At 35.3% G+C, this 12,358-nt stretch overlaps 1 protein-coding gene across 3 annotated transcripts; it reads left to right on the forward strand.

Annotated features, from left to right (window-relative positions):
• The first annotated feature begins 561 nt into the window (after nt 1-561).
• Nucleotides 562-11,187, forward strand: pigp (phosphatidylinositol glycan anchor biosynthesis, class P). Of its 3 annotated transcripts, XM_051926861.1 has the most exons (7): nt 562-697; nt 853-945; nt 1,833-1,955; nt 7,540-7,625; nt 8,481-8,553; nt 8,963-9,081; nt 9,534-11,187. In XM_051926861.1, exons 4-7 carry the CDS (start codon nt 7,544-7,546, stop codon nt 9,686-9,688), a joined length of 429 nt encoding a protein of 142 aa, XP_051782821.1. In that variant the 5' UTR covers nt 562-697; nt 853-945; nt 1,833-1,955; nt 7,540-7,543; the 3' UTR covers nt 9,689-11,187. The 3 variants fall into 3 exon arrangements, with proteins under 3 accessions (XP_051782821.1, XP_028656058.1, XP_028656060.1); XM_028800225.2 differs by lacking the exon at nt 1,833-1,955; XM_028800227.2 differs by lacking the exons at nt 853-945; nt 1,833-1,955.
• Nucleotides 11,188-12,358: the final 1,171 nt, after the last annotated feature.

Genomic DNA, 12,358 nt, shown 5'->3' on the forward strand with positions numbered 1-12,358 from the left:
TACTTTACTCTGTGTGACTCCGAGACCTTAAAGTTCATGTGTATAGCACTTACAGTATTTTGTCTAGGTACGGCGTCAAAATTGTCTCTAGCCTTTTAATTTTTCCAGAGTCTCTTTAAGTACCAATTTAAAGAAGATTTAAATTGCTTATTTTACGTTAAAAAGTTCCTCACAAAATGTATTTTGGACCACTGCTGTAAAGTTGAAAATATCATAATTTAATATTATCAAACTTAATTCACTTCGGTGGCACGGGGGGATGTTGGAGCCCATCGCGGCATCGCTGAAAGCAAGGCAGAAAACCGCCATTGTCAGTTTATAGTAGGGCCAAGGCAAAAAGATTTTATTTTGAATTTTTTTAAATAATGTTGTTTGTATCTTACATCGGTCTGGGACTAAATCTAAAAGTAGTGTAGACAGGTTTCCTGACTCGGTAAGAAGCGGACACGTTCCTACCTTTTGGGTAGCAATAGTCGCTGTTTCTGTGAATTCTGATTTTTTTTCTCTTGTGAGAACAGTCGTAGTCCCCGAACATCTTTGCGTTTTCTCGTGCGGCTTGGCCCTTCTAGTATACCGTAGTATTTACGTTCTCATGCGGAAATGGTCAGGACTTCATGAAATAAGTGAATAAGTTATTAAACACACTCTTGAAAGATTCTTTACAAATATGAATTCATAAAGTCGACTTTCCGACAGTGTAAGTAACTTCGGTATTAATGGTGAATCTCCGATATTTGCGTTAACATTGTTGTTTCCTAACGATCTAACTGAAATGACAGGTGCATTTCAAACGTTTCCAACTGTCTCACAGTTTTAGTTGTAAATATTACTGTACTGCATTTCTTATGTCAGTTGCAGGATGCTGAGGTGCAGGTTCTCGGGTATATTAAAATCCCGGATATCATGGAGTCATGAGAGCACCATGTGAAGGCTGGAGCTTTTACGGTAACCATTATTTTATCGTTTCCTCCGCTGACGACCCGAGCTGCGCTGGCTTCATTCTTGTGTCCGGTGCTGACTGGATACATATAAAAGTATAGAATAGTTGGATGAAAGAGAATGTTAAGTGATTTTAAAAACAGGAATATTATCTTATAATTTTGTAAAAAATGTAAAATAATGTAAAGCTTGTGTCGACAATTTAATTAAGCCTTTTACTTTGAAGCTTCATCTAAGAATAAAGATAAGTGCCGCTTTAGTGTTTATACAGCGTATTAAAAACTCATGATTGTGGTAATGGTATTTCTCATTTTGACTGCTGATATCTCAGTGCTGAAAGCTTCTTTTTTGTGGTTGTGGAGTGGGTAGCGCTGCATCCTCCCGGATCCAGCATCCTTGATCTGGATTCTTTGCCTGCATGGTTATTGCTCCTGTGAAGTTCACAAGTACTGTCTCAGCTGTATGGGGTTTTCTCAGACATTCTCAAAGGACAATTCTAAATCGGTCACGTGTTTGTGAGTAAGGCTTGAAGTACTGGTGCCCGTTCCAATATTCTTAACGTCATAAGAAACGTACAGTATATATAACCCTGACCTTGAACTTTTTTGATGCTGGAGAATCGTTATGCTTAAGTGCTTTTGATTGTTGTTTGGAGTGCGGGTCGTAGTAATGTTACCATGTTACATTTCCAGTTATGAAATGCTTCTTAACTTTCCCTCAGTGCAAATTAATTAAATTGAAATGTTTTCTTAATTTGCCCTCAGTCCAAATTCATTAACATGAAATTCTTTTTGGAATATTTAATGCCGTGAAGCTTCATTTCATTTCATGTTTAATTGTTCATGAAGAATGGGTCCAGCTGACCAAATACTAATCCGTTCACTATACTGTAGTGTCAGTGATTTCATGCATCATCACTCTTCGATTCTCCACTATGATTTGCTCCATGTTGACAACATTTTCATCTGTTGATGCTGTGATGTGCAAAACTGGAAGACTTTAACGAAACAGCTGAAGTACCTGCCGGTAACCCTGTTTCATTGGCTTTAAGAAAATATAAACATAAATGGCACTTGAAGGTGCAAAAAGTGGCATCAAGCCAAAAACAGAATAATGACTCTGGAGAGGGCACTTTGTACCATGCAATGGGTGGTCCCAGATTGAACACAGAATTCCTGTGGGATAATGGTTTGTATACTACCATCCTAGAAGTGGTGGGGATTCCGAGCAGACACAGACCTGGGTTACAGATCCTCCCACCTGTTAGTCTGAAATTTTCCGGGCGAAGAGGAGAGATAGTTAGTGACAACACACTCTCCTTGCTTGGATTGGTATTGTTTACCTTCTGGGAGCCCTGAAGGCATCAGGTGTACACACATAGGTGACAATGTGTAAGGCTGGTTAGGTCTTGGGTCATCTTTGAGAGACATCCTGCCATAACAGAATAACCCATCTCTTTGCTGTGGCATATAAATAGTTCTGGTCCTGATACATGCTGACAGTTTGAGAATGAAACTCGATAGGGAAATTTGCCAAACATTAGACATTCAGTGATGTCAAATTATTTGATTTTGTGGTATTTGGCATGCATGTTGGCTTGGTTTTGAAACATGAAATATACAATATAAACCAAAATGCTTGATAATGCTTATTATTCACATGTTTTAATGCACTGGAACTAATCTTTGGCCATTTGCAAAATCAGTATCACATATTACCTGTTTCAGGTTTAAGCTCAAAACATTTTTTTCAACTCTTGCATTTAATTTTCGTTAAATATTAATTTTAGCTTTTCAGATTTTGTATTGTGTGTTTTCTTCATTATGAAGGTTGTGAGTTGCAGGGTTTAGCACTGCTGCCTGCGTCTGCATCCTGTGCCAGATTTTTGTCTATTTAGAGCCTGCACAATCTAACCATGCTTGTGTGAATTTTTCAGCAGGTGTTAGTTTTCTTGCCATATAGAGTCTAAATTGGCCATGTGTGTTGTTATTTCTTTATTTATTTGTTTGTCACTTACAATTTGCAGAAGCATATACAATTACAGTAGTAACATTTCTTATGTGCAAAGTTTCAAGAAATAGTGCTATACTAACAACAAAAAAACCACAAAACAAAATAACATGTGCAATACACCATAGTTAACTCAAATCTGGTCCTGAAGGTCCACAGTGAATGCAGGTTTTTGTTTTAACCACATTTTTAAATAGAACCCTTTCATTTACTAATTCAAGGAATATGTTTTTGGGCTTAGTTTTAGTTCCATTTGTTTTTTTTATGATTCAAAACTCTTATGTGTTTATTTTAAGTTTAAACAGCTGTATTTAGGTATTATTTGTTGCCCATTTTCTTAACCAGCTATCAGTTAATAATGAGGTGCAACTGATAAAGGAACTACCAGCACTTCAGAAAACTTGCTTCCATTTAAACCTTTATATGTACATCATAAATCATCTGTATTAATAAAATGTTTTGAAATAAATGAGAGAGAAGGGAAAGACCAAGGCATATAAATTTGTGTTGGACCACAAAACATGAATAATGTCCTCAGAAAATGAAAAAATGAATATGATAAAGATTTGTCTTGGATGAATGAAAGTGCTAACAAGCTGTATAAGGGTAATTCCATGTCAAATCATCACACTTTTAGACCTCATTGTCACAGATTTTAACAAAACGTGGCATGCTGATTTGGTCTTATGAGTAACCCATGGAACAGAAATTGCATGTGTCTTGGATCAATATTAAAGGAGATTTAAGCAAACAAAGTTTGAACGTATTGAGAATGAGGACGGGGGCGAAATTTGTCGTTATATTTTATATAAATACTATGCTATCCCCAAAATGAAAAATTACCATGTTATGAGTGATTATAATGTTAAAAACTGAATAGCGAAAAAACCTATATTTTAAAATTGGTCAATTTTTTACTAAAGCTAGCTTATAATGTCATGAACATCTCCAGAAAATGTGGTCTTTGGTTTGAGTCGTTGCTGAGCTATCATTACTTATCTGAAGTGTGTATCAAAACTGCAATTCCTTATAATGCTGTTAAATAGCAGTTAGAGATCAGTGAATGGTACAGGGTTATTAGGATTCATGAAAAGTAAGACTAAAGCCAGAATTAGTAGTTAAAATATAATCCTCTTTAATAAAATCCCTTTGTGCGTCCATGTGTCCGTGTGTGTGTCTTCTGGTGAAGTGCGCATGTACGGGGCACTCTTTAATAAAGAACATCATTGCTGGGGAGAGTGCTGATTGGGTACTCGCAGCCATGCGCATAAAATCCGTTGCTGGGGAGACGCTACACATACAATAATCAGCTGCACGCCAGCACAGATTAAAATACTTGCTGGGGAACTGCACAGTACTTGCTGGGGAGACGCCACAGCCAAGATTATCAGCTGCACGCCACACATTACATCAGTTCCTGGGGAGACTCTGCTGATTGCCCACTGTTGTGACAGAAAATTAAACGCATATTACAGACAAGGCGCAAGTACAGGGAAGGGCGGAATGAGTGGCAGAGTCACCGGCCTCTAGCAGATGCTTCAAAAGCCACCTGACGCGTCACAGAAGACAGAGAGGGCTGAACCTATAAAATATCACGTGGCCGATCCAATTTGATTTCAGTAAATAAGCCAACACCTAAAACATAAGGCACAAAAAATCCAATCGGTTACTGAGACACAGAGACCAGCTTCCCCAAAGAGGTGGGATTAGTGTTTGTTGGTGTGCAAGTGTTCACTCTGAGGATGTCAGATTTGCGATTAAGAAGCTTGACCCGGTAAAGTGTCAGTCGTTGAAGGGGTTTTCCTAAATATAAGAATTTTCATGATATTACAATAGCATGACTTTTAAAAGTAGATTTATTTTTGCGCACATAAAATCCGTTGCTGGGGAGAGACGTGACACATACAATAATCAGCTGCACACCAGCACAGATTAAAATACTTGCTGGGGAACTGCACAGTACTTGCTGGAGAGACGCCACAGCAAGCTAAAATAAAGAGAAGCAGGATAGGAGATCTTCAGACAGACACAACACATCAATGAACAGCCACAGAGGGGAGGATAAATGTGATATTAATTATACTTACTGTATTGTCATATATGTTTCTATTTTATTTTTATTATTATTTTACTTTAGGCTTCTGGCAAAAATATTTTTGACAAAAAAAAACAAAATTAAGACAAGAAACAGAATGAGGTCAAGGTCCCTTGCCATTTAATATAGACTGTTCCTACTAATGTTTATGCACTACTGTTCTAGCGCCCGTCATTGTAATGGGCTTAATGTCTAGTGAAAAAATAAGTTTCATTATCTGCTAGACCTGGCTTATAATTATGAAACTGGTTGGAATGAAAACCTACAGCCACTGCAGACTTCCAGGACTGGAGCTGAGTACCCCTGCAGTAGCAACATAATGCCAGTTAGACATAAATACAAAAAGTAGCAATAATAAAAATAAGCATTTTATAGTAAAATATGGAACCAATATAATCAGAGTACTGTACATAAAGAACAATAACTGAAACACCTTTGCTAGTCCAGTGTTCAGTTTTATGGCTTAATGGAAGAAACTGCCTCAGAGAATACAAGTACAGTACCTGATATCACTGTGCTGTCTGCCAGATGGTAGCAGTTCAAACAGTTTTTGGCATGGATGGCTAGTGTTCTTGCGTGTGCATGCATATCCCATCAATGTTAGTACTGAATGTGTTGCTGTCAGGATAGGTTGTTCCCACCTATAACCCTAAATTGAATTAGCTAGAGTTGAGAATGTTTAGTTTGGCTTTTGCTGTGAATAAGAGGCAATGACCAGTGGATTAAACTGTGCCCTATTCTGTATTATATGTCTCACCCATTCATTCTTTGCCATTCAGTTTGGATAGAGGATTACAAGGAAGATTAAGCCAGTTGGTGATATTTCTGAAAATATATTTTCATTTACTGTATATGTGATGCCTTTTATCTCTTAAATTCTGAGATTAAAAGTTCAGAAGTTCTTAAAATATTTCTCACAAGTCCATGCATCCATTTCTAACTGCCGAGTTCAGGGTCTCAGAATTGGTGCCAATTCTGCTAGCATTAGGGAATCAACCCTGGATTTGGCACCAGTCCATCATGTGGCTCACTCACATATAATCTATATTATATAATGAGTGAGCCACATGATGTATAATCACACATCCATGTATTGTCAATTTAGAATTGCAAATCAGTCTAACATTTACTTGTTTGGAATGTATGAAGAAAACCCATGGAAAAAATGTGAGAACATGCAAACCGAACATGGACAATGTTTGACTCAGACCCATTTAGATATTATTCTGTTTGCTGCTTATAGCCACATACAGATCTATGTAAAGGTTTTTTTTTTAAAAATGGAACCATAACACAAATTTAGCTAGAAGTACAATAAGTTGTGGTCTGCAAATGTTTTCTTGGTAATATTTCAATTTTAAAAACTTTTTTTATATATTTATGACATACTGTAGGTTTATATAGTCATTACTGTCATGTGTGCGGAGTCTGGTGAAATTCTTCCTTTCATATGCTAATCAGTATGCAACACATTACCTCTTTCCAGCGCCATTATTAGTGAATGTAACTACCTTACTTTAAAACTTGGCGTCCTTACCTGAAATAACTACCTTACATCAACAATTTTCAGATAAATGTGCTATAAAAAATAAATTGTATTGCATACATTAATTTAAGGATACTAATAATATTGTAAACATGGGAAAGACATAGTAACTAGCTGCTTCAAAGCTTTGATTTTGCATGACATAAACTTCATTGATTTATAGAATCTTTGGAATGGAATGTTATTATTAGCACCTTTTGGTCTGTGGAGAAAGTCTTTGTGTTTACCTAAGGTAAATTGCATTTTCTTTCCATACATTTTCTGACCCACTTACTCAGTTCAGGGTGATTGAGAGCTGGAGCCTATCTTGGCAGCTCCAGGAACAAAGCAGAAACTAGTTATTATCCAGGCATACTTGTCTTTGGGATGTACCAGGGAAATTGGAGTATTCAGTGAAACACAAACTCAAGCAAACAGTATGTACAGTATATACAGAGAGTGACCAGGCCAGAGTTCAAACCCAGGACTTGGGGGCTGTGACACAGTAGAAGGAATCAATGTGTACCCCAGCAACACATTGCACTTTGAGTTATTTTTATTCTTAGCTACATGTGGAAACCTGAGCTGGATATTTACAGTATATTTTAATGGATGTTTTTGCTAGATTAGAATACCTGTAATTGTTCAAGATAAATTTATAAATCTTACTAGGTATTTTATTAGTCTAACCGAGAGCATTGTGTAGATTTTAAGTCATTATTTAATTTTAAGAATTTTTATTTATTTAAAAGCATTTTACTACATATGGCCTTCCAAAATGGTGTTTTTCTTACATTTGTTTGTATAATTACTTCTGGTTTACAGTAATCAGAGTAGAGGAAGTGAAAGAAGTGAAAACTCGAATGAGTGATGGTGGACATTTCCATTACCATGATCCTTATATAGTAAGAAAAAAGGAATGCTTTTAAAATTTTTGGACTTCAATTTATATTTAACTGTTGCTTTTCAGAAAAATGGTAGAAAATTCCCCATCACCTTTACCAGAAAGAGCCATTTATGGCTTTGCTCTCTTCCTGGGATCCCAGTTTGGATTTAGTAAGCATTTCTTTATTTTTTCTTAAAATATTTGCTCATATATAAAGCATTATGTTTTACAGCTTTTCCTGTTAAACTTAATTGGGAAATTATTAATTATGCAATTATTGTTTATTTTTTGAAACATCTATCTATCTATCTATCTATCTATCCATCCATCCATCCATCCATCCATCCATCCATCCATCCATCCATCCATGCATGCATGCATGCCTGACATTTACTGCCTAGAAAAACAGAATTACAGGTAAAAACATTAATAAGACAAGTAGACAGTAGAAGCTGAATACACTACTGCACAATAAGCCTTTTACCTGTTAGTGCTAAATTTGGATACTGTAATTTTTTTTGGAAACTCTGGTATGAAAAATGTTTAGCAGGATGATGTTAGGCAAGAAATATCATGAAACAATAATTATAATTCATCCACTTAACTTGTGGACCTAATTATTCAATATCACAGGGCAGTATTGAATATAAGGGAGAGCGACACTGCTTGGATATGGAAAATGATATTAAACTTTAAGGATAACATTTCATTTCTCACCTCCAGTTCACTGCAATTCTCTAGGCATTAAGAATACTATTTATACAAATAGTATAGCTACTATTTATCCCAATTTTCCAATTAAGTATTATGTTGATAAAGAGATAATCTGATTTAATTTGTAATGTTGTACACATTATATGATGGTAGAATGTACAGTAACAATTTATTTTCTTAGAATTAGTTTAATTAATTAATTAAATTAATTTATGTTTAATGTATCCAATATTAAGATGCTGTTTCATTGTGTGGTGGACATTTAAAGACAAAAACAATATGGTAACTTCTCAAAATTTCTTGCTTTACAGTTTTATATCTTGTGTGGGCATATGTTCCTGAATCATGGCTGCACTCATTGGGACTCACATACTGGCCACAAAAGTAGGTGTCTACTTTGGTAACTTTCTTTTATAACTGTAGACTTGTACATCGTTAGTGTTGCAGGGCAGATATCCTTATAGGCTGCCATTGTGCATGAGAGGTCAATGTCACTGTGACACATGGCAGTAAGTAGTAGTAAAAGCTGTAGTATTATCATGTGTACTAAGGACTGTGAAATTCTTACTTGCATGTCCAGCCAGCAAGCAGCATGTCACCATACTCTTGCGTGGCGATAAACAAGAATATATTAAGATACATAACTCCACTTCATTTAGTAGAAAACAAATCAACTTAACTGATGTATTGCTAATCTTTATTAAAGAGTTAATTTGAGTTCCATTTACATTTTGACATTTTCAATATTTGAATAGTAAGATTTGTTATTTTCTTTTTCTTTTTCCTCTTATAGGTACTGGGCAGTTGCTCTGCCAGTGTATCTGCTAGTAGCTGTAGGAATTATCTACATTCTTTTGTTAGGTATTAATATGATGAGTACAGCACCATTGAACTCTGTAGATGCAGTTACAGGTGGGTACCTACTAGCTCATTCATGTATGCCTGCAATGTTTTTGTCAACAAAAGAGTACCATTTATTGAATATTATGGTTTATATGAATAATGTGAGCTTTTCCTAACTCTTTATTATTTCAGGCCATCTAACTTTGTCATATCTGGTTTCAAGGCTTTTTTTATAGGCCTAGATATATTATTCTATGATACTTTAATAAATGAAGTTATTTGACCAGCCTTTTCCAGTACCCACTGATTCAGGGCCAGGATGAATTTTTATCATATATATTTATCCCATTTGCTTACATAAGCAAATCTGGTTTTAGCTTAGAGTTCCCTGTCACTCTGTTTGTGATACCTGGACATTGTGTTTAGAAGACATTGCATAATTTTGTCTTTAAGTACATTTATGAAATGCACTGCTGTCTGCAAATTGTAATGTTCTTATTTGTTTATTTTTACTGTTACAGACAGCTATGCAAAAAGCCAGAATAACAAGGAGTTTCAAAAAGGAGCAATCCCAGTGTTAAAGGATATAAGCATCAGTGAGATCAATCACATTTTCTTTCTTTCTTCTCAGGAATCTGACTGTAAACTGAAAACAATGAGGGTGCCATGCACATGAAAACAGATATTTTAGTAGTCATGTAACTCTGTCTTTTTTAATATTGTTTTTAAATGTAACATTGAATGATTTTAATTGAGAGGCTATAGCCTGAAGTACACCTTCTCTAGTATATGAAAAAGCAATTAGAGCCTACTTCATTTGTGAAAGCGTGCTTACATTTTATGTAGTTTTCCATAATAATTCAATTCACACTATATATTTTAATTATTTGTCTTGGGGCCTTGGCTGAAAAGTTACCTTACAAAATGAATGAGTCAAGTATCTTTTCTACATCATACACTGAAATGGTTGGGTCATGTAGTAGTATGTTGTAGTAACAAGGAAACTTTACTTATAAAAAAGAAAGACAGATGAACAGAAAAACCCTAGAGAAAGATCTCTCTTCACTACAGGAAAATAGTGTTGACCTGAGTATCAACCTTTTCATCACACAGCAGCAACAAGACCCAGCATGACTTCTAGATGAACTCCATCCATAACTCATTCTACAGCTTGAAACTAAATAAGAATGCCACATGCAAACAAGACTTGAACAACATTCCTAGTATCAAATCTACACAGTGATCTTAAAAATTTTAAATTCTCGGTTACACTGGAAAAACTAATACCTTTACAAACAGAACTTCAATTTTATATTTTTTAATGATGGATATGGTTATACAAATACTTTTTAAATGGATGTTTTATTTTATTATTTATCAACTGATTCTTTCTATCAGTCGCATACAGGCTTAGAAAGGATAAGTAAAATACTCATATACTGTAACTCAGCACTTGTGGCGTAACTTTCCAGTGGGACTTTTCAGTCTACTGCAAAGCTGCCACACACTCCTGGTTTCACCTTGGCTCAGACTTCATGAACACTTAAACCAGACATAGCCAGGGTGCTATGGCACTGTCATCAAGAATTTAGATAAAGCAGCAAAAACAAACAGTTCTCTGATCAAATAGCATGGCTCTGCTTAACCCCAAGTGTAATGATTTACCTTCTCTTTAGAGTAAACTATACAGGTCAAATGTCATTACCTGTAAAACTGAGTCAGGCTTCACTGAACCCTATATGTGCCCCTGCTTTCACCTTTTAATCATGTTTTAAGCATGAAGACATTGTTAGTAATGAGTTTTAAAAACAAAAAAGAAAAGCATTTTCAGCCTTATAATCTCTTTTGGAAATTCAGTAATTATTGTTATTCAATAATAAATGTATGATTTCTTGTAAAAAATAGTAATATATTATCTGTATTATTTATTTAATTGTAATTTCTACTGTGTCATCTCAAAATAATATTATTCTTATTTCAGCTTTGTTTGTTCATTTATTTACTTGTTTTTAATGGAGTAATTCGACTTTGCTATTATATAAGACGTTTATTCAAACAAATAACAAGAAGCAGCAGACAAATTTCATTCTTTGACTGTTGGAATATATTTGTGTTGCTAGACAAACAAGAAATAATATTTTGTGTGAAATTAATATGTAAATAAATAAATATTATTACAGAAATTTCCTTTGTGTTTAAAGGCATTTCTATTTTCATTTGAAATAATGTTACTCTGTCTTTTTATTACTTTCATTTTTTGGCTAACTGCAGCTGTTACTTTGCTTTTGTTTAATTGTTTTTTAAGTTTTTAACAGTAATTAGCCTTGCTGCTTTAGTTCTTGAGCTCCTATTTCATACCCAGAATGGTCATTGGCTGTCCACTGTGTGATATCTCTTTTCTGGGTGAGTTTTCTTTTTGTGTTGATTTTGCTTTCACATCTTAATAGCATCCACAGTACATTAACTAATGTCCTAGCTGTGTTTCCTTCCACAGTATGTAATTTGCCATCTTCATCAATTGTGCCAAATCTATGAGAGGTTAGGCAACTTCTTCCTATTGTTGTAATTCCCATTTTTGCCAGTGGAATTTTAAGTACATTTATCAAACTATTGTATGTCGATCTGATATAGTGTCAGTTTGTGTTTCTCTGACTTTTTGAAGTCACAACCCATTTTTTCACATGTAAGTGTCTTCAAAAAGCGAGTGAATTGAGAGCATTGGAGCTGGGAGGGGAATTAATGATTGCTTAGGCAACCCATCGTGACCCAGTGCATGACCCACTTCGTGAAACACCACAACCCACTACCACTACAAAGAATAGGAACCTGAAACCCACTAGCCCATAACCAATCTCCTAAATAATCGTGCATAGTTTTTCAAAAGTAATGTATGCATGTATACTGCACATTTTAAGGATAAGTTGGCTTAGACAACGGTGTGAACCTTCAGTTATCTTGTCTACAGTGTTATACACGTTTCCCTGCATTTCTTACAGAATTAAATTTCTAGAGTTGAAATTACTGTATGTATTCATTATAGAAAAGAATTGGTTTACATGAACTGGTAGCAATAGGATAAAGGCTGATAAGTCCTGTCTTAACTTTTAGGTCAAAATAGTGAGACATGAACCCCAAAACAATTAGTTATGTGCTGTATCATTAGCCACTGTCAACACAGACCCCTCAGTCACCCTCGAATTAGGACCTGCTAAAATCTACCAATCACGAGCAATCACTAGCCCCTGAGTGCCCTGCTGGAATTTTCAGTGCAGTCCCACTGGAATGCATCACCCTGCATGTGCTACATCTCACATGGCTCATGAGTTTGGACAGATTAGAAAAGAAC

The sequence above is a fragment of the Erpetoichthys calabaricus genome, chromosome 4 (assembly GCF_900747795.2).
Source record: "Erpetoichthys calabaricus chromosome 4, fErpCal1.3, whole genome shotgun sequence".
Taxonomy (NCBI): Eukaryota; Metazoa; Chordata; class Cladistia; order Polypteriformes; family Polypteridae; genus Erpetoichthys; species Erpetoichthys calabaricus.

Excerpts from the sequence above, each read along its gene's own strand:
- pigp (XM_051926861.1), top strand. The coding sequence starts at position 7,544 with ATGGTAGAAAATTCCCCATCACCTTTACCAGAAAGAGCCATTTATGGC. Across the intron at positions 7,626-8,480 it reads GGGATCCCAGTTTGGATTTA|TTTTATATCTTGTGTGGGCA; the intron begins GTAAGCATTTCT and ends CTTGCTTTACAG. Across the intron at positions 8,554-8,962 it reads CTCACATACTGGCCACAAAA|GTACTGGGCAGTTGCTCTGC; the intron begins GTAGGTGTCTAC and ends TTCCTCTTATAG.